This window comes from Misgurnus anguillicaudatus, chromosome 10 (genome assembly GCF_027580225.2).
Source record: "Misgurnus anguillicaudatus chromosome 10, ASM2758022v2, whole genome shotgun sequence".
Taxonomy (NCBI): Eukaryota; Metazoa; Chordata; class Actinopteri; order Cypriniformes; family Cobitidae; genus Misgurnus; species Misgurnus anguillicaudatus.
This window is the reverse complement of record NC_073346.2, coordinates 336,356-360,157: the sequence shown is the minus strand read 5'-3', so window position 1 is coordinate 360,157 and position 23,802 is coordinate 336,356. Positions and strand designations below refer to the sequence as shown.

Sequence of the window (23,802 nt, the reverse complement as noted above, 5' to 3'; positions counted from 1 at the left end):
GAAGGCAGATTTACAGTAAACAGACAGTGAGCAAGTGCTAACTTCAACCGGCACGTGTGTTGATGCTAGCGGGCTATATGCTAACACTAGGTGTTTACTAGTGAAAGATCGTTTTACTTATTAATACTGTTCAATAATCGTCACGGTAAAGTATTCCTGCAATAAACTAGTACGTTATATTATATAGATAGGAACGAGATAGTAAGAAAATAGGATTTAGATGATGAACTCGACGGAGCTCCAATGCACGGAGCAGCGTTTCCCCGTTTGCTGATGCTAGCGGGCTATATGCTAATACTGGGTGTTTACCAGTGATAAATCGTTTCACTTATTGTTGAATAATCGTCACGGTAAAGTATTCCTAAGATGAACTAGCAAGTTATATTATATAGATAGGAACAAGATAGTAAGAAATTAAGATTTAGATGATGAACTCGACGGAGCTCCGATAACAGTTTTGCCTCTCTCTTGCGTCTCTCCCTTGCGTCTCTCTCTTGCGGCTCTCTCTTTCGTCTCTCTCTTGCGTCTCTCTCTTGCGTCTCTCTCTTGCGTTATAATAACACAACATATACCAAAAGTCATAGGACATGCGTCATTCTCCAGCACCCAACCACTGTACTAGGAGTATCGTCTCCCAAGGACCCTGTGTTGCCCTCTGCAGTCCAATCCACAAACAAACAAAAACAAAATAATACTTTGATGGCATTGATAAACCTGTGGTGGTTTTTAGTGGCAAGGAAGAAACATAAGCCATGAAAATTGAATAATTTACGTGAGAGGCACTCTGGTGAAGGAAAAATGCAGACTGTTGCTTATTCTCACACGACAGCATCAAGCTTCTGTCATGCTAACACACTGACCTCTGAGGATCTTATGAAAAACTTTCCATTATTTTACTCGAAGTCAACGAAAATCGAGCAGGACCAAAACATTTTACAGCTGATCACTTTCAAAAAAGTTCAGCAATGACGTCCCAAGGATAACAGCAGCAATGCCAGTGTTCTTAATATGACAAAGTGTTTTGATTAATGCCATTAATGTTTTTTTTTTTGGTCCAACCTTGGATTGAATTTGCTGGGACATCCACTCTTTTGAAGGTTGGCAGCTGTCTTACATGTTTGCCACTTGTAAATAATCTTCCTCACTGTGTAATGAGTAATGTAGTACTGTAGTAAATGCCAAGGCGGTGTACACACAGAAAATGGTGCTAAATAGCAATAAAAATGCTATAAACTGCTTTAATTGCTGCTATATAGCATACATAGAAACATGAATGGTGTTATAGCACAACTACATATGATTCTACATTATACAATAGGTGGTACACTACTGGTGAAAAGTTTTGAAACACTTAACTTAAATGTTAACAAGGAGCGTTTAATTTAAGGGTGTATGGTTAAATGCACATGTATATACATGTGCCAAACAGATTCATTTCTGTTATTAGAAAGTAATTGTGAACTTCTTCAATATTTTTTTAAATGTATCATAAGGTGAAACTTCAAGAAGCTTCTTGATAAAATGGCATGAGTACGGTTTTGCGGTTTCTATAGACCAGTTCAAGAGATGTAAACAACACTGGTCCAGGAGCACTTCCTGTTTCCGTTTTTTAAAACTAGATAAACGTTGGGATAAAATAAACCAACAGAACATATAAACCTGAATTAACTGAAGTTAAACAAACATCTTAAAGACAATAATATATGTAAAATAAAAAAATAACTGTCACAAACTGTAACAGGAAGTGTTTCTGGACCAGTGTTGTTTACATCATTTGAACTGGTCTATAGGCAAAGGGCGACTGCACTTCAGATGATAAAATATAACAGATTATTGATTTATTTTGGATGCTTTTATTCACAACATAATTTCCACAGTTAAATTCGTGTTATGCCATAGTTTCTATAAGTTTATTATTATTCTAATGTGGAAAAAATATAAATAAAAAAAAACGTTTGATCGGTAGTGTATATAGCACTTAAAGTGGTTCCCCCATGATTACGAGCCAGTGAACCACTTTTAGTGCTATTTAGCACCATTTTTAGAGTGTATAATTCTGATACATTACCAGTCAAAATGATAAACACAGCTGACTGATTAATCTTGATTCTAGATTTTTGTTTATTGTTTTTAAACCATTGCATTTGAGGGTTTATAATGCTTAAAAGTTATTTGTTTTTCTTTATTCTGGGTGGTGAAATACATTCATAACGTGGTCGTCACAATTTTATTACTGTTTTAAAATAATGATATCATTAACAAGATTTTTCTTTTAATATATTCAGTTTAGAAACATGGCTTATGGTCTTTTGTTTTCTGTGTCTTTCAGGGTTGGGAAGAGAGTGTGGATGCAGCTGTCTCTCACCTCTTAAAAACATGTTTATCACGCAGCCCCAAAGATCAGGCCATCAGTCTCAGCACTAGCTCACTGACCATCCCTAAAGACACGTCACGCCTGAAAAAGCACATTACTCAGCTATGTGATCGCTTAGGCAAGGGTGGTCGTCTTACTCTCTCCTCAGATGCCAGTGTCCCTACAACTGTCACAATGCAAGGTCAGAATCTTCTAAATTTGGTTGCTATCATGTACAGAACAGTAGATCATCAACCAGAACCAGCTTTACCACTGTGTTTGCCTCTTCAGTAAATACAGGCCATTTAACATCATGGGGCAGTTTCAAAGACAGGGTTTAGGTTAATACAGGACTTTGCCTTAGTGATATTAGGGTATGTAAGTAGTTAAACATTAAATGTTAGTTAAATGTTAAAAAGCACCTATTATGCTAATATTTAGCACGTTAGCACGTTATTGTAATATCCCATAGTACATACAAGTTGTTAAAACTTGAACTAATGCATTATGAGTCTTATAAATTGCTTACATACCTCACAGATTTTTCCCTGTCTGGGAAACGCTCGGATTGAAAGGTTACGCCCCTGACTACGCATGGGTTTTCCGGTTCTGACTGAGATTCACAGACATGAATGTAAACAACCAGTTATATTTCTCCATAAACGATGGTGTCTGTACAGTACTGCCTTACCACTTCGAGCTCGATCCATAGAGTTTAGACGGCCGTTACGATATAAACGATGAACGCAATTGGATTTAATTTTTTTAGGTGTCTTAGCTCTGCCAGAATGCTAAAGGAAGACCAAAATGTGTTGCAAAGACATCCAAAAGGTAATTATAATGTACTACATTGCTGTGCAAACTATATGGAAACACCAAATGTAGCACAGAAAGAATTTGTTGAAATGATTATAAAACGATTTCATTTGTTATTTTCTTTGTTAACATTATTTTACTATAGTAAACTTTATTATAAAAGATTGATTACATACTATATTACTGTGCAAACTATGGAAACACCGAATGTAGCACATGAAGTATTCATTGAAATGAATGTTATTTCTACATTATTTTACTATAGTAAACTTTATTTCGAAAGTCTGCTTACTTATAAGTGCTATGTTATTACTTATTAGGTTTTTAGGAGAATGCAACAGGTTCCAGGGCCTCTTACCTGTGTGATTCATCATCCAGGTTTTGCACAAATTGTCTAAATCCCTACACACAGAACATTTATTTTACCGGATTTTGCTGCAAATCTGAAATCTCAGGCTACGGAAGGCAAAGGCACCCACTGATGATGGTGATGGAAACATTGTGAAACGACGCTGCTTCCTGGGTTCCTATGATTATGCAGAGAAAAAAAACTTTGTTATACATTTAAGACTGGTGGTATCAGTAGCTAAATACATCATATGTGTTACATACCTTTGCTCCTCATATGCCAGTCTGACTCATTGTACTGTGTGTAATGATGTTGCATGTTTGGCATTATACATCACGTCTACTGCTGCCTACAGTATAGAAGGATGTGTCCTGCTGCGAATCTAGGATATAGACAAATAAAACAAACATGTAATCAGTCAAAAACAAATATTATAACAATAGGGTACAACAACTATAAATCGTTAGACTATTCATTAAAACGTTCATGTATTACATATTACATGCCCCAACATACGCAACACACATTACATGTTTACTTTGTCTCAAAATCAAAGAAAGCTTCAAGTAAATACAACAGTAAAATAAACAAATCATCTGTAATGTTTCTTAGAGTCTCTTGAGTCTCTTACATCAATAAGAAAACGATAGTCTGCATAATTCAACATACACATGGGTAAATATGGTACGTTGTGTATGATGAAATACAGTACTACAACACAAAAACATTAGCTTGCAAGCTTAGCTGTACACGCACATGTTGAGCTCCGGTAACTTAAAAGATAAATTATAAACATGGATACTTACAGCTTGTGATCCAGAAGTGCACAGTAATCCAACTTTCAGGAGGAGACAACGCGCAAATCCAGCTTCGGTTCATGAAGCAGTCATTGTGAAAACTCCGTGAACTTACAAACAACTTCTGACTGGATTTTGCCGGAACCGTATTAAACATAATGTCCTCTGTGGAAGTCCATAAAGTGCTATTTTGCCCTCGCATCTAAAGAGACAGCGAGAGATTTAATCGCTTAAACGATGAAACACGTTTACAAACACACTCGAAACAGATGGACTCCCCAACCTCTGCCATTTCAGCTCTGAGCTCTCCACCCCCGTCTTTGAGGGCGTACCCAAGCAAAGCAGAGAGGGCTGAACTATGATAATGTTGGTCTTGTCTACGACGTCACCAATCCCAGGAAGTAAACTGTTGCCTACAATCCGAGTGTTTTTTGTAGTCCTAGAACGTTAGAGACGATAACTCGTGTCATCGTTTTCTTTGAGGTATGTACTTTTTGAATATCGTTAACATGTACTAATACACACCTACACACAAAAGGATGTTTAAAAACGTGAATATAATAGATGCTCTTTAACTAACGATCTTTGGAGGGACATAAGGCATCAATGATGTGCTTCCACTAAGCCTAGTTACAGTTAATGTTATAATGATTGTGATTTCTTAATGTGCATCAGGAATAAGCTACATGTCAAACATTTACACAGACTTTTAAATACTGGAGCTTACAACATAATGGTAGTAATTAACACGGTTCAAAACTAAATGTTCTATATGAATTAAAATGATTTAAATCATGGTTACAATTACAAATATTATCAATTATCTAGGACAATAACATGAAAGCCTATTTTTAGATATTAACCTCTTACACTCTGAGGCTATTTTGGGGATTTCCACCTGGATTTGGCCTACCCAATTTAAAAAGCTTCCCATACCCACAAGCAGAGGTGCACATACAAAAGTGTGGTATCATTTTACAGGAAAGTAAAAAAGTGCTTAACATGGTTGTATGTGTTGTTAGTTCTCTAATAAACACAAAAATAAATAGGCGCTTTTTGATGTTTTTTTCTAAAGTCTGTATTTAAAAGTGTATAACTCTGGCCTTGAGTGGTAACGAAACCTGCAGATAGTTTTGTTTGAGTCCAGCAATTGCCAGCTTACAGAGGGAAAAGGATTTTTTTTCTCTATCATAATAAATGCAAAAGTTATTTTACTCCAACTGATGGGAGGAATAATACCCTTTTTGTATTTAATTTCTGCCTAAAATATTTGAAGTGCTACCATAACCACATTAAGTGGCTTAAATGCAATATCTTTATATCATTTTGCAGAAAACCCTTTGAAGTTACATAAAAAGCTGCTGTTTGTGATAATTATTGTTATTTATGTTGATTTCCATATGATGAAACACCAAATTTTCTTTTTTTATGTTGTAAACACTGTCTTTGATCGTGTATAACTCTGGTTTTGTGTGCTCTAGCAGACTGCAGACAGTTCTGGTTGTTACCAGCAGCAGACAGTAAACACCCAAAAAAGAATGAACTCTTTAGCATGTCGCATTCAAAAGTTATTCTTATTTTACTGAAGGGTGTGAAAATACATTTGTCATATAAATATTATTTTTTTGTTTTGCACATATAATAAATAGCAAGGGATTAATAATGCGCACAACCAAAGATGCTGTGAATGGACTCATTGTTTAGAGTAGGACCTATAAAAGATGGTGTATCATTTGTGGCTATCTGAGGCATTCACACTCAAGTTTCCCATATGTTTACAAAAGACGATTTTTTTACATAATTATTTATTCGACAGTCGATTCAATTCAATTTTTTATTTTATATAGCGCTTTTTACAATACTTAATTGTTTCAAAGCAGCTTTACATTAATAGAAGCAGTAAAAGCACCGAAAAACGACAGATAGCACAACATAATAATAAATAGCATAAGCAGTCAAATTTGCTGCGGCTATGACTCGACATTATGAGCGAGCGTATTACTAATGTAACGTCTAGAAGAAGAAGCTAAGTTAAGCCCAAGCAGGCTACCTCCCCGGGTTAAAAAAACCCCTATGAGAAAAAACAAAAACCCCGGGTTGTTTAGCCGAGGAAATAAAAAACAAAAAGTCCTAGGAGGGAAAAACCCTTGGGAGATATACATGTATATACACACATTAAGTGGGTTCTGCTGGTGATCGTTGGTCAGGCATCAGCTGGGCATCACATTGAGGGACGACCAGTAGATCAGAGGTGTGTCGACTTTCACATCTACCGGAACTGGGTCTGTTTGTCCCATTGTCCTCAGGGTCGAGGACAAGACAGGGAGAGAAAAACAAAATCATATTAGCGTAAGGGGCTGTTCACATGTAATGCAAGTGTCACACAGTGATGTGGTTTAATCAGCTTAGTTTCAGACAGACTAACTATTGCGGCATAATTATATTATCCACAGTTGAGGATTTTGCAAATTGGGGGCCCACTGCGACGGTATATATGGTAACTAAGGGTCACCTTCCGATCTTTAAGAGAAAATGAAACCTGTCGACCCGTTTGACTAAGGCCTGTAACCCCACTGTCGTCGTTAATGCAGGTTCAGTGGCAAACGGGTCTATATTGCATACTATTTACAAGATCACAAGAAAACGCCAACATCGCAACCTGACCATACGTGTCAACCCGTTTGACTAAGGCTGGAGGCCCCACTGTCGTCGTTAATGCAGGTTCAGTGGCAAACGGGTCTGTATGGCAAACTATTCACAAGACACATGAAAGCGCCAAAATCGCAACCCGACCATACGTGCCAACCCGTTTGACTAAGGCCGGAAGCCCCACTGTCGTCGTTAATGCAGGTTCAGTGGCAAACGGGTCTGTAGAACAAAAATAACGATGTAGCCTTATTCCTGAGAGCTTTCATTTGATATAAGACTTGCCCATGTTTGTCATACTTGAAAAATATGAAATATGTGAATATTATACAACAGTTCTTTCTGGTTCTCGAATTTGATTGGCTAAGAGGCGTGCAATATTCTACTGATAACGGCACAGTAACCGATTCACCTTTCGTATCATTCCGCCACCTAGTGAATGGAGGTCCTCTAAACAGGCTCATCTCTGACTGGAAAAACTGCACGCACACACACACACACACGCGCTGTTTTGAATCACTCTCTGTGTGTCTCATTAGTTCACTAGCTCGTAAATCAGTATGTGAATCCCAAGTTATTATTCCGTCAAAGATCAGCGCTCTTGGATGTTACGTTAAACTTAATGGGAGTAATGTCTTGTCACATCGTGTGGACGATTAACACTTGGAAAGGAGCTATATCTCTTCTCAGAACGCGAAAACACAGTGGAACGGCGGGTAAGCACCGCAGCTTTTAAATGTGGACATTGATCATGTATTTTATCGTGACTATTAAAACATGTTATGAGATATCGCCACTGATATATTTATAAGCAGCATGCAAAAACATCTCTCTGACACTTATAAAAAACTGTTTTATATAGTACTGACAAGAACAAAGTCTAATAATAACCGAGTGCTCGTATCGCGTTAAGAGTAAATGGGAAAGCAATAGTAACATTATTTAAGTATAGTTTTATTCACTTTTACCTCGCGCCAAAACAATAACAACACAAAAGACACTAAATATGAATAAAAAACAAGGAATAGTTTGATCATGACACCAAATACTGCTGATTTGATCAAACAAGGCCAACATGAGAGCCAGGGAATCCCTGTCAAAGATATAGCCCAGAGAGGGCGGTGGTCAGCGGGGGGAGTGAACACTGACGTCCGCTCATGCTTTGGTTCTCATACGTACCGAATCTCACTAAGCAAACGTTCAAACAGGCGCTATCTTTACTAATCGACTGTAGATTTAAATATAATACATATATATTCTCGACTGAACTAATCTTAAGACTACACTTTGTGACCAAGAAATTGTAATATTTAAAAACGGCGAATCCGTTCATTGAGTTAATATGAGATTCAAAGCAGCCGAAAGTGTTACTTGTCATTCTGGCCGCCCTCAAATCCGTGGCGGAAGAAGTAGTTCTCAAACAAAGAGGCTTTTAAAATTACTCCGTTGTTGTTTTCGTTTTCGTTTTTTTAAACGTGTGCCATCGAACTGTTGTATAAAAGCAATATCGCTCTCGGAGTCGTGTGATATAGCTCTATATCATCACGGCTGTGATTGCCTGGCCTAATCACTGCCGTGATGATATAGAGCTATATCACACTTCTACTCGAGCGATATTGCTTAAATATCATCACGGCTGTGATTAGGCCAGAGGCACGAGGCACGACAGCAGCTATATCACACTCCTACTCGAGCGATATTGCTTAATTAAATCATATAAAAAAAATTTTTGGGGGGGTGATACTGTAAGAAAGTTATTTACACTTAATTTACACTAAAACATATCTCAAAGTGATGCATTTCTGCAGAAAGTAGAGAGTCTAAGCTTTCAAACAGTATCTCATATGTGGTACTGGGTCCATGACAGACCATTAAAAATTAAAGGAATATTTTATATTAAGTCAAAATAAGATAATTCTGGACCCAGTACAGGGTCCACAGAGAAAGCCGAATTGTATTTTACTTCAAATTTAAAAAACAAAGCTACTGTAGGGAAGAACCAGGGCAAAAGTAACGCGGGACGAAAGTAACAAAGTGATTTTCTCCGAGCTCTGATTACATTTGCATTTCAAACTATGACGCGTTATTTTGTCATCGTTTTGTGTGTGTATGTCCAGAATGCTTGGTTTTCAACCACGATAAGTAAATTTCTAAAGCAGTAGTTTTTTTCTTATAAGCATTGTGTTTCTCGTGTCATATGTTAAAGTACTGATCAATCTACAGGTCATTTAGTGCTCTAACACATCCTGAAGTTTGCCATCTCAGAGTTTTTCAAAATTGAACTAAATCGGGTTTAAATGTCAGGAGTCCCTGTCGGGACAAAAGTAACACTTGTCTATCCACCTCAAGGATGCAGGCTTATCGAGCCCAGGAAAATTCAGGTCTTATCCAACTGGGATCAAAACATAGATTTAGATCTGTACTGTCAAATCGACGGATGACTTCATCCAAAGGGATAAAGAATGTTTGCATGACATATTGCTGCAGTCCTTTGAGTTTAAAAACTGAAGTCCCTCTGTGTCATTCTTGTGTCTTCCTCTCTTCCCCTCTCGGTTTCCTGTCCTACCCCTCACTTAACGTCCAGTCGTTAAAGTGATGACATCACACAGAAGGGTTACCACACTCCATGAGTCTCTGAGCTAGAGCTTCAGCATTTATATTTTGTAAAGTCTTTTATAGGGACTTATCAAAATAATACAGTAGACAAAATGACAAATTATGACAGTAGACAAATTATAAATCAAAGAAGAATTTTCTAACATATATATTTATAGCTGACGACGAGGATCACTCAAATCAAATGCAGTTACGCCGGGATTTTGACCAGCGAATATGTACAATGACTGTCATCAGTAGCAATACTGTATATAATAACGAGAGACTGTCGCCATTTTTGTCTCACTTACTGCATTAACATGACTATGCAACTCAAAAATAAATGAAAAATTAGCTTTAATCTCAAAATAAAGTTTGACTAGTTTGAATAATAGTACTGAATAATGCCTGCTAAGCCAGAGTCTGCTCATGTCATTCTTGCTAAGCCAATGTATGCTCACATTAACGCATGCTAAGCCAGAGTCTGCTCACGTCATTCCTGCTAAGCCAAAGTCTGTGAACATCATCACATTCTATTCATTATGATTTGTAAATTTATGTGACGCTGGTCCTCTGGCTCAATATCCCCCTTTTATTGTTGTTATATTAAAATGTGTAGACTATAACTCGCAAGACTGAATATCTACAAGATTCAAACCACAACTATGACAAACTATGTTAGGCAGATGAATACAGAAGAAAATGAAAATGCAGTCAGTGTTCATGCCAATTGTTCACAAGTTCTAAACGTAGGTTCGGGAGGAGCAGGGCCATCGCCCCCTCAATGGCATTATCCCTTCCCCTCAGATCACCATTAATGCTAAATGGGATTTTAATGATAAAATGTGCTATTTAAAAATCACATTTGCCTAGTGTATAGACCCCTTCAAAGTTTGTAAACATTGAATGACTATCGGGTGCGCGCGCAGCATGAGGTCAAACTGTTCATAAAATCCAGGCTTTATAATTTAATCTAACAGGGCTGAAAAATTATGACTTACCTCAAATGAAGTGAGCACTACAAACACAAGCCTCTTTGATATTTGCATTGTCCCAGTCTGCACGTTTATTGCTTGCAGCCGCAGATGTTGTATTTTTTTGTTTTTAAGATTCTGCATGAATCGTGAAAACTTAACGGAAGACCAGGTGCGATTTTCACAGCCCACAACGTAAGTAGGCATTTTTGACAATACCGATGAATTCGCAACTCAATCTGCTGTAATGACTTTTCTGACCCTGACATGCGCAGTGGGAACCGCCTGTGACGTGAACCGTGAAGGGGTCTATTGTCTTTCTAGAATGAATAATAAGCTATAATAGTTATATTTTAGTTAAGGATGGTCTGTGAGGCATTTTGGAATTTTGATTGGTCGCTTGACTAGGTGTGTTCCCCCACCCTAATAACATTAAGTAAAATTTCTTGCACTATGGTAGGGGTGACCTTGAAAAGTCGAAGATTCAATGCATCAATAGGAAAAGCTTGATTAGACTACCAATCTCACAGTCAATCGTTGAAGACGTGTTATGAAATGAGGATCAATTTCATAGATGGATGCACATTGTCTGATTTCACATATAACAGCTTTCTTCTCAATATATTAATATAAAGCCTATTATGATAATGCTATGCAAATAATATGTAAAGAAGTAGCTTTCAATAAATGTGTTAATAAATCCAACAACCCTCGTGACAGGGCTACACGTCCATATGGGAAGAGGTTTACTTAAGCAATATCGCTCGAGCAGGAGTGTGATATAGCTCTATATCATCACGGCTGTGATTAGGCCAGAGGCACGGGCCGTAGGCCGAGTGCCGGAGGCAATCACAGCCGTGATGATATAGAGCTATATCACACGACTCCGAGAGCGATATTGCTTTTATACAACAGTTCGACGGCACACGTTTGAAAAACGAAAACTAGAAAACAACAACGGAGTTATTTTAAAACCCTCTTTGTTTGAGAACTACTTCTTCCGCCACGGATTTGAGGGCGGCCAGAATGACAGGTAACACTTTCGGCTGCTTTGAATCTCATAACAACTCAATGGACGGAAAGGCCGTTACTTTATATTACCGTCTCTTGGTCACAAAGTGTAGTTTTAAGATTAGTTCAGTCGAGAATGTATATGTATTATATTTAAATCTGCAGTCGATTAGTAAAGATAGCGCCTGTTTGAACGTTTGCTTAGTGGGATTCGGTACGAATGAGAACCAAAGCATGAGCGGACGTCAGTGTTCACTCGCCCCGCTGACCACCGCCCTCTCTGGGCTACATCTCTGACAGGGATTTTCTGGCTCTCATGTTGGCCTTGTTTGTTTATGATCGTCAAAATGAGATCAAATCAGCAGTATTTGGTGTCATGATCAAACTATTACTTGTTTTTTTATTCATATTTAGTGTCTTTTGTGTTGTTATTGTTTTGGCGCGAGGTAAAAGTTAATAAAACTATACTTGTATAACGTTACTATTGCTTTCTCATTTATTCTTAACGTGATACGAGCACTCGATTATTATTATTAAACTTTGTTCTTGTCAGTACTATATAAAACGTTTTTTTAATAAGTGTCAGAGAGATGTTTTTGCATGCTGCTTATAAATATACCAGTGGCGATATCTCATAACATGTTTTAATAGTCACGTCACGATAAAGTAAATGATCAATGTCCACGTTTAAAAGCTGCGGTGCTTACCTGCAGTTCCACGTTGCTTTCGCGTTCTGATAAGAGATATAGCTCCAGAAAAAAACGAGTGTTTATATTCCTCTTTCCAAGTGTTAATCGTCCACACGATGTGACAAGACATTACTCCCATTAACTTTAACGTAACATCCAAGAAGGCTGATCTTTGACGGAATAATAACTTCAGATTGGGGATTCACAGACTTATGATTTATGAGCTAGTAAACTAATGAGACACACGGAGAGTGATTCAAAACAGGGCGTCTGTGTTTTTCCATTCAGAGATGAGCCTGTTTAGGACCTCCATTTACTAGGTGGCGGAATGATACGAAAGGTGAAGCGGTTACAGTGCCGTTATCAGCACAATATCGCATAGCTCTTAGCCAATCAGATTCGAGAACCAGAAAGAACTGTTGTATAAAGGTTAATAAACCATTGCAAAGCAGTGGTCTCTTTGTTTCCGCATTTAAAAAGACAAAGCTGGCAATTCTGGCTATACTTTTGTTATTTTAATAATTTCTTTATTTTATTTATAAATCACTCTAAGTTGTCTGATTTAACTATTTGGCTTATTTTTTGTTTTATGCACTTCAGGCATTTTGCACATATTTATTCTGCACCTTGTTACTTCTGACCTTATTTTATAATTTTTGTTATTTATTATAAACGTAAAATCTGATTTAAGTTTGTAAATTTTGGTTTGCTTTTTGTTGAATCAATGTTGCGCTGTTGCGTGCTGGCCATGGTGCTGGCACATGCAATTTAACTAAACATGCTTGGTGCTCTCTGCGTGTCAAATTTAGGATCATATTTAGGAGTTCATCAAACTAAACATCCAAAAAAAAAAAAAACAAGTATAAGTATTAAAATGTATTTAAAGGTCTTGTTTTTCCTGATCCCATTAGAAATGATACCTGCAAAATTATACAGCTTGAAGTTTAATGCCAAGTAATATATTTTCTTTAATAAAATTCCCCTTTCAAAGCCTACGCCCTCAAAGTGAATGACCCGTTTGGACTACAGCCCTCTACTTCTTGGTTGAATGACGTCAAAGCAAAAGTGTTTGTCTAAACTCCGGCCACAGGAATACGTCAGTCATCAGCTAAGCTCAAACGGCTCTGGCTAAGCTAAGCTTCTGTTGAATGACAACACACTAAACAAACTACACAATCAGAACTTGTTACGTATTTCTGAAGGAGGGACATCAGACTGTTTTCAGGACAGTGAAAACAGCAGTACAGAGAGAAGTAAACTGTGTAAAAAATAGTTAGTTTTTTCATACAGGAAACATGAACACATGTAATATTGCACACCTAAAATGCAATCATAGCTTCAAAAACACAGTAAATACGGGACCTTTAAAACAAGGTGGTGTCAAAAGTTAAACTACAAAACAGGTAAGCCTGTTCTGTAAATTTTGGTGATAACACGAAAAATATCCAGACTAAACCTATATTTATGCCTGTCTCTCTTGTGATTTAATATTATGGTCGTTGTTCACTTTCAAATGATGGAAAAGAGATTCCTGAATCAAATGATATAGGAATCATCAGGTGTTTCTGTACCTAAAGTGAACACAGAGATGATCAAATCAAAGTAAGCACATGCAGGTATTTCTGTGCAAAATAATAAAGCGTAGTGTCTATAAAATCATTAATTTCAGTGTTTGTCTTGTTTTAAATGAAAATGTAAGTAATTGTATATAAAGCTTAGTTAATTTTATCATTTACAGTAACAATCACAAATTATGGTATTTTTGGTCATGACTGCTTTGACGTTTTAAATTGTAAAATTAAATAAAATCTCTGAATTGTAGCCGGGGTTTCACAGCGGCAAATTTCAGAAGGACTTGCCGAAGGACTTGCCCAGCATACACAGCTGCCCTCGTCTGTGTATGCGCCGCTGACCACCCGCTGATTCACCGGAACTCACGTATCCAAAAGGAAATTTTAATATAGGCGCTATCTTTACTAACTGACCACATATTTGAAGTTTATTCATCTATATTCTCGACTAAACATCTATTAAAACTACTTTTTATGACACAGAAAGAGTAATATTTCCAATTCATTGCAGTTGACGCAAAATGCATTCTGGGAAACTTGGCTGTCAAAAGTCCGCACAAGTCAGCTTCTGATGCATCCTCAATAAAATGGGCGAATCAAGAACACATCCGGGGAGGTTATGTGAACTTGGCTTGATGCGAACTTTGATTTGGAACAGTACTTGGGCAGCGACTGATGACGTTTTACAAGTCCACAAGAACACAAGTACAGACAAGATCGCATATTGAGAAACGGACATGGTTTTATACAGGAAATAAAAGCAGAAGTGGAGCAAGTGTCCAATGTCCGGTTTATGGAGAGGGTGCCACCTGGTGGTAGGATGAATTGATAAATCCTCTGCTAGCCAGCAGAGGAAGCCATGATTACAAGTTACTGTGAGTTACTGTTGAATTACAATCCATTGACGACATTGCACTCGCAAAATTCTGGTCTCTTAATAGACCCTAGAATATAAAAAATAATCTGAAGAAGGTAGATGATTTTCCTACCAAGCCCCTAAGCTGTGGAAAGACTAAATTTTATAATATATTACTGTAAGAACAGTATGTTGTAGTTGCACTTAGTAACATTGTCTCTTTCCTCTGTTGTGGATTGCAGATATGTTGCGGGTTGCAGCCATGTCAGATAACAACTGGCCCTTCCAGCTAAGCCTGGTTTTCTCACAGGGGGTTCCCTGAAGGAGTCCCACCCTTGACCACTGTGACCATTGTATAAATTGTGAAATTGTATAAATACATAGCAAAATTACAACAAAGTACAAAACGCATTTAGTAAAGACATGGTACTGTACTGAATATAACAGGTTGATAATGTTTGGGGGTTCTGAGACCTATGTGCAAAATAAGAGCGTATAAGATGTAGATGTAGGAACAAGAGAGAATGAGAGAAAGAAGAGAGAGAAAGAGACACTTGATAGTGAGGTAAGAGTACATCTGTTTTTAAATTGGGAAAAGCTGTTTTCAATGTTTGACAATGTCCTTTGGGTATTGCTCACTAAGTTTATAGTGTGTACCTTGAAGTTGTCTGCATTTCTTCTTGCTTAGAGTGATTGAATTTTGCAATGATCGTCCATGGTGTTGTTGTTTTGCAGTCTGATGCGGTGCACACAATAAGAAGTTAAGGTCTTTACAGTTTCTGATGGTTTTCTGGTGGTAATTACAGTTTCTGGTGGTGCGTTGTTTAATCATAAAGTCTTTGACAGACTTTTTGGGGTCATCAGCAACCACCGGCTGAACCAGTTTAATCCGCTTACCTGCTTCCTATCCCTACCTTATCTATATATATATATATAAATATATTAATTTCTCCCAAGGGTTTTTGTCCTTCTAGGAGTTTTTCCCACCGGGTTTTCTCCTAGGGGGTTTTCGTCCCAGGGAGAGTCAGCCAACTTTGGCTTAACTTAGCACTTTACTGTATACGTTACATTATTAATACGCTTGCTTGTACGGTTTAACCTTAGCCGCTATATTCTACTTCTTATATTATCTATTGATTTTCTGTGTTCTCCTTTACATCTACTCATGTAAAGCTGCTTTGCAACAATTAACAATTGTGAAAAGTGCTATATAAATAAAATTGAATTCATTTGAATTGAATCTAAGGTTTGTAGTTTTTACAAACTACAAACTGAATTTTCTAGGGCAGGAAAGTTTTCTGAAGTTTGTAGGGCAGTTGTAGCCTAGTAGAGTCAAGCTAGTAAGACAAGAGTTGCTGGTTCGAGTATCATGGCCAGCAGGTTGCGACTGAGGTGCCCTTCAGCAAGGCACCTTAACCTCAAATGCTCCCCACACTGTAGTGCAGCTGCCCACTGCTCCGGGTGTGTATGTGTGTTTACAATATTCTCTTGGCTTTGTTTTCTGCGGCCATGTGAGATGAGTAGTATATGAACAGCAGTGTTCGTTATAGTGTGCGATTATATAATCCTTGAAATGGTGTGAAAACAGAAAACAACCCAGGGTAGTTGAATAAGCGGCCACTCAAAGGTGGTAATTTTGGTTGATCTTTAACACTGAGCTTGAACCTAATATGAGGGATATCACAGGTGATGTTTAAGAAGTTTTGAATAGTGTTCCTGTACCTTTAGAGCATTGCATTAACAACACACAGACTACAGGGAACACACATACTGTTTAAAAAACTATAGGTTGAAGGCATTGTAAGTCACTTTGTATGAAAGCGTTTGCCAAATGTATAAATGTAAATATAGTATAAATGTATGGAGACAAGCCAAACACTGAGTTTATAAATGTTACATTGATTTAAATAATAAAATTACTAATCAGTTACTAAAAGTATGTGTGTGTTGCTTTGCAGCTGGATGTGAGTCTATCCCTGAGCCAATAGTGGAGCAGGATGAGGAACCAGCCCTGCAGCAGGATTCAGCCAAGTATGTTAAAAAAAAACAAGCATCCAGAAGAGTCAAGAGCAAGTCAGGTAAGATATCTTCACCAAACATTTGCGTTTATCCATCATTTGGCATGCTCTTTTATTTGGCATGCAACTTTATAGTCCATTCAAATTAAAATTAGCTAACTTTGATACACTGCTGACAGTACACTGACATAATGTCTTTTCAGCCATCTTACTGTGTAAAAAGATTAAAGATTACAGTTCAAATTAACTGTTTCCCCATCATTTACTTTGCCTTATGTCTTTAAGACCTGCTCTTTTTCTTCATAACACACAAAGAAATAACTTTTTTCCATTCAGTCACCAAAAAATGATAAAAGAAGCAGAATAAAATGATAAAAGGACACCATATACAAGTCTTTTGAGGCCCTGCGAATGCTTTATGTGAAGTACAGACTAGGCATTATTTACGGATAACCTGTCACATAAATGTCTGTGTTAACACTCAGATGTGTTCTGCTGTATATTTAAATTAAATTTTGTATATCATTTACCAATTTAAAATTCCTAAAATAGTTGATGTTACAGGTTTTTTTTATGTTTGCAACTTTCACAAATTGTGTTTAAAAAATATAGCCATTTAAATAAAACAAACAAAGCCTCTAAAGGGAACATATAATGAAAATCGGTAACACTTTACAATAAGGTTCATTAGTTAACATTAGTTAACTACATTAGTTAACATGAACTAATAATGAACTGCACTTATACAGAATTTATTAATCTTTGTTACTGTTAATTTTAACAATTAGTAATACTTTATTAAAATCTTGTTAACGTTAGTTAATGCACCGTGAACTAACATGAACAAACAATTTAAAGCTTTATTTCTATTACAGTTTTTCTGAATTGCTAAAACACATTTTTTTAAATATTTTTTTAAACATTTTCTCAAAACCTTAAACACAAATCCCAATTTCAAACATAATTTACAGAACCCCTGACTCTTCCAGCAAAATCAAACAATTCCTTCAAAACCATTTCACTTGTACTCAAAATCAAACTAAGCTTTCAAATCATACACACATAAGTCTGTAATATAAAACGCTACAGAGCATCCATTAGACACTACCTTAAAAAATGGAAAACACAACATCCAGGAGATCTGCTTACAGAAAATACATGTTTATTGTACATAACAACACACTTGACAAATACTCTTAATAATCTCTATTACTGTAATCACAAGTTTAGTTCAGTGAATATAGTGAATACTTTACTGTAAGTACTGCAAGTAATAGTAAGTTTTCAATATTACTGTAAGCAGCACTTGTATTTTGTAAAAAGTCAGCAATCCAACTGCAATTTTTGCCAATTGTATCGTCTCTGGTGTCCTTTTCTTCATCATACTCTTCATCTGCCTCTCAGACTGTTACCTATCCACACAATTGGTAAAAAATACCATTAGATAAAAGTGTGTAGAATTTTGAGTTGTTGTGTTTACTCAATGATAACTGTGTTGCAGTTGTGTTCAACTTTTGCCTGCCTGTGTTTAGCATTTATAACACAAGTGCATTGCATTATAAAATGTGTGTTTTAGTGAGAAGTTTGTGTTTATAGTTTTGCTAAATATTGATTTGACAAAAGGGTTTAGGTCACTATGAATTTGGTTCAGAGATTGGGGTTTAGTGTTTTAGCAATTCAGAAAAACTGTAACTAACATTAACAAAGATTAATAAATACTGTAACAAATGTATTGCTCATGGTTTGTTCATGTTAGTTAATACATTAACTAATGTTAACTAATGAACCTTATTAGGGCCCGAGCACACCGGGGTGTGAGGACCCTATTGTTTTTGCTCTGTTTATTATTAGGGCCCGAGCACACCAGGGTGTGAGGACCCTATTGTTTTTGCTCCGTTTATTAGGGCCTGAGCACACCAGGGTGTGAGGACCCTATTGTTTTTGCTCCGTTTATTATTAGGGCCCGAGCACACCAAGGTTTGAGGAACCTATTGTTTTTGATCCGTTTATTAGGGCCCGAGCACACAAGTGTGAGGACCCTATTGTTTTTGCCCCGTTTATTATTATTCAGAAGTGGTGAAAATTTACATGTAGTATAGGCGTCAGAAGTGGGCGTGTAGAAATGGCTCGATAGCGCCACCTGCAAAATTTCAAGAGAACAGCCCCCCCCACTACGAAAAACGTACAGATACGAAATTTGGTAGGATCATCTAGCACCCCAAGACCTACAAAAAAGTCTCTTGGAGCTAAGCTCTAAACCCCACAGGAAGTCTGCCATTTTGAATTTTCTCTGTCATTTTTTGACATTTCCAAGCGTCGTACTTTAACAAACTCCTCTTAGCGATTTAATCCGATCATTATCATATTTGGTCAGTCTCATCTAAAGGCCTTTGCGATGCTAAATTGCGGAGATCTTGACTTTTCATTGGAGGGTGTGTCTGTGGCGGCCTGACAAATTTCGGCGTTTTTGCATGAAACAGGAAGTTGTTATAACTCAGGCATACAATATCCAATCTGCCCCACGCTTCACATGTTTGATAAAGGTCTTGGCCTAAACACATTTCAATGCCAATATTCAGCTTCAGTCATAGCGCCACCTAGAGGTAGCAGGAAATGCCATGTTTTGCGCTGTGACTTACTGCTCTTAGAGATTTAATCAAATCATCATCATATCTGGTCAGACTGATCTTAAGCCCTTTGCGATGATAAAGTGCGAAGATCTTGACTTTTTGTTGAAGGGCGTGTCCGTGGCAGCCTGGCAAAGTGTGATGTTTCACCATGAAACAGGAAGCTGTTGTAATTCAGGCATACATTGTTCGATTTGCCCCAGACTTCACACATTTGTTAAGGGTCCCGGCCTGAACACGTCAATATAACAATAATCAGGTACAGTCATAGCGCCACCTACTGCACACAGGCGTTGTGGCACATAAATTTTCCTTTGAATATCCACTTATATTTACCCACTTTAATTCATATCCTCCTGGTTCACTGCTTTACTTATGCCATAGGGTAGCGGTGCACATGCGTGCGAGGGCCCTTCCATCGCTGCTTGCAGCTTTAATTAGGGCCCGAGCACACCAGGGTGTGAGGACCCTATTGTTTTTGCTCCGTTTATTATTAGGGCCCGAGCACACCAGGGTTTGAGGACCCTATTGTTTTTGCTCTGTTTATTATTAGGGCCCGAGCACACCGGGGTGTGAGGACCCTATTGTTTTTGCTCCGTTTATTATTTTTCTTCTTCTTCTTCTTCTTCTTCTTCTTCTTCTTCTTCTTCTTCTTCTTCTTCTTCTTCTTCTTCTTCTTCTTCTTCTTCTTCTTCTTCTTCTTCTTCTTCTTCTTCTTCTTCTTCTTCTTCTTCTTCTCCAAAATGGATAGCATTTTTGAGGGCCTAAACATACCCGAAAACTCATGAAAATTTGCACAAGTGTCAGAAGTGGCGAAAATGTACATGTAGTATAGGCGTCAAAAGTGGGCGTATAAAAATGACTCGATAGCGCCACCTGCAAAATTTCAAGAGAACAGCCCCCCCCACTACGAAAAACTAACAGATACGAAATTTGATGGGATCATCTATCACCTCAAGACCTACAAAAAAGTCTATTGGAGCTAAGCTCTAAACCCCACAGGAAGTCGGCCATTAGGACTGGTCAAAGGCTGGAACACGGGCGTGGCAAGGGAGCTCTGTAGCGCCCCCTGTAATGCAAAAACAAACATTGAGGCACAGATTCTGCAAAAATGTACGCACATGTACGAGAGTTGGTACGCATATAGATCTAATCGACCCAAACAACTTTCGCCCTCTAACATTTAAGCTCCGCCCAACGGGAAGTCAGCCATTTTGGATTGTTTAAAAAATGCATGCAGTGAACTTTTAAATACTCCTCCTAGGGGATTCATGCAAATAACACCAAACGTGGTGATCATGATGTCAAGACATTAGACTTGCTAAATTGCGAAGGGATTTTTGATATCTCGAACGGTGTTGCCATGGCGAAGCAGCAAAGTCATGGCGAAATCAGAGAAACAGGAAGTGTTTAATATTCATGGCAAAAAATATCTTATTGTGATGACATGCGGGGTGTTTGTTCGTCTGAAGATTCCGATCCCATTGATGCACCTATTGTGACTTCCGGGTATAGCGCCACCACCAGGCGGCAGGAAGTGTGTCAGTTACAAAGCTGGATTTTTTTGACAGTTCCCTGCAATGTTTTTTTAAATACTCCTTCTAGAAAAATCATGCAATTGACACCAAAAGTGGTCAAAATGATGCCGAGGCATAGTAGATAATAAATTGCGAAGGGATTTTTGATATCTCGAACGCTGTTCCCATGGCAACGTGTCAAACTTTACTTTCATTTTAAAGGCATATTTAAGCCTTACAGTTGCATGCAGTGAACTTTTAAATACTCCTTCTAGAATAATCAAGCAATTGACACAAAAAGTGGTCAACATGATGTCGAGACATAGTAGATGATAAATTGTGAAGGGATCTTTGATATCTCGAATGCTGTTCCCATGGCAACGCCCCAAACTTTACTTTTATTTCAGGCATATTTAGGGCTCTTGGCGTGCTTAGATTAACCTAAAAGTTGGCACACACATCAGAGTTGTCGGCTGTTAAGTGTGCACAAAAAGGTCAGACATAGGCGTGTCTCCTAAGTGGCTCTCTAGCGCCCCCGTTTGTCTAAAATGTGTTTTTTTTTTTACTTACAGTCCTCAAATGGGTCAGTAACAACATAAAATAGTTCACCAATATTTACCCACTTGATGCACTTTCCCACCATGCATCGTTTTCTCGGATGCACCGTGTAGCGGTAAAAAAACGTGCGAGGGCCCGGCATCGCTGCTTGCAGCTATATTTATTAGGGCCCGAGCACCGAGGAGCAGGCCAGAATGGCCTGCACCTAAAGGTGCGAAGCCCTATTGTTTTTGCTCGAATTTATTATTATTATTATTTTTAGGGCCCGAGCACCGAGGAGCAGGCCAGAATGGCCTGCACCGAAAGGTGCGAAGCCCTATTGTTTTTGCTCGGATTATTAGGGCCCGAGCACCGAGGAGCAGGCCAGAATGGCCTGCACCGAAAGGTGCGAAGCCCTATTGTTTTTGCTCGAATTTATTGTTTTCCTTAGGATTATTATTTTTTTTTTTATTTTTATTTTTTTTAACACTTTTGGCCACTTTGGGTGCCTTAACATACTCGAAAACTCTTGAAATTTGGCACACACGTCAGAGTCGTCGGCCATCAGGTCTGGGCAAAGGCTGGACCACGGGCGTGGCAAGGGAGCTCTGTAGCGCCCCCTGCAATGCAAAAACAAACATTGGGGCACAGATCGTGCAAACATGTACGCATATGTACGAGAGTTGGTACGCATATAGATCTCATCGACCCGAACAACTTTCGCCCTCTAACATTTAAGCTCCGCCCAACAGGAAGTCAGCTATTTTGGATTGTTTAAAAAATGCATGTGTTGAACTTTTGAATACTCCTCCTAGGGGATTCATGCGATTGACACCAAACGTGGTGAACATGATGTCGAGACATTGTACTTGCTAAATTGCGAAGGGATTTTTGATATCTCGAACGGTTCTGCCATGGCGAGCCGACAAAGTTGTGGCGAAATCAGAGAAACAGGAAGTGTCTAATATCTAAGGCAAAAAATGTCTTATTGTGATGCCATGCGGGGTGTTTGTTCATCTGAAGATTCTGATCGCATCGATGTGCCTTTTGTGACTCCCGGGTATAGCGCCACCAGCAGGCGCCAGGAAGTGTGTCAGTCATGAACTTTTAAATACTTCTCATAGGGAATTCATACGATTGACACCAAACGTGGTGAACATGATGCTGAGACATTGGACTTGCTAAATTGCGAAGGGATTTTTGATATCTCGAACGGTGTTGCCATGGCGAGGCGACAAATTTATGGCGAATTCAGAGAAACAGGAAGTGTCTAATATCTAAAGCAAAAAATATCTTATTGTGATGCCATGCGGGGTGTTTGTTCGTCTGAAGATTCCAATCGCATCGATGTGCCTATTGTGAGTCTCGGGTATAGCGCCACCAACAGGCACCAGGAAGTGTGGCAGTCACAAAAGGTGGATTTTTTTGACAGTTCCATGCAATGTTCTTTTAAATACTCCTCCTAGGATTTTCATGCGATTGACACCAAAAGTGGTCAACATGATGATGAGGCATTGTAGATGATAAATTGCGAAGGGATTTTTGATATCTCGAACGCTGCTCCCATGGCAACACGTCAAACTTTACTTTCATTTTCAGGGATATTTAAGCACTTGGCATGCACTTTGGGTGCCTTAACATGCTCGAAAACACCGGAAATTTGGCACAGACATCAGAGTCTTCCGTGATCGCCGAAAGCCAAAGGCTGGAACACGGGCGTGGCAGTAGGGCTCTGTAGTGCCCTCTGTAATTAAAAAAAAAACATTGGTGCACAAATCGGGCAAACATGTAGGCACATGTACGAGAGTTGGTACGTATATAGATCCCATTGACCCGAACAACTTTCACAATCAAACCTATTAGCTCCGCCCAACAGTAAGTCGGCCATTTTGGATTGTTTAAAAAATGCATACGGTGAACTTTTGAATACTCCTTCTAGGGGATTCATGGGATTGACACCAAATGTGGTGATCATGATGTCAAGACATTGTACTTGCTAAATTGCGAAGGGATTTTTGATATCTCGAACGCTGTTCCCATGGCAATGCATCAAACTTTGCTTTCATTTTCCAGCATATTCAAGGCTGACAGTTACATGCTGTGAACTTTTGAATACTCCTCGTATGGGATTCATGCGATTGACACCATAAGTGGTCAACATGATGCTGAGACATTGTAGATGCTAAATTGCGAAGGAATTTTTGACATCTCGAACGCTGTTCCCATGGCAACGCGTCAAACTTTACTTTTATTTCAGGCATATTTAAGGCTCTTGGCGTGCTTAGATTAATCTAAAAGTTGGCACACACATCAGAGTTGTCGGCTGTTAAGTGTTGACAAAAAGGTCAGATAAAGGCGTGTCTCTTAAGTGGCTCACTAGCGCCCCCGTTTGTTTAAAATGTGGGGTTTCTTTTACCTACAGTCCCCAAATGGGTCAGTAACAACA

General features: G+C 38.3%; 1 protein-coding gene across 1 annotated transcript in view; it reads left to right on the top strand.

Annotated features, from left to right (window-relative positions):
- Nucleotides 1-23,802, top strand: part of bbs9 (Bardet-Biedl syndrome 9) — a 460,826-nt gene that overhangs the window by 342,465 nt on the left and 94,559 nt on the right. Inside the window, exons 20-21 of the mRNA XM_073871763.1 lie at nt 2,330-2,555; nt 16,616-16,735. Coding sequence (XP_073727864.1) covers nt 2,330-2,555; nt 16,616-16,735 — 346 coding nt within the window. The remainder of the gene's footprint in view (nt 1-2,329; nt 2,556-16,615; nt 16,736-23,802) is intronic.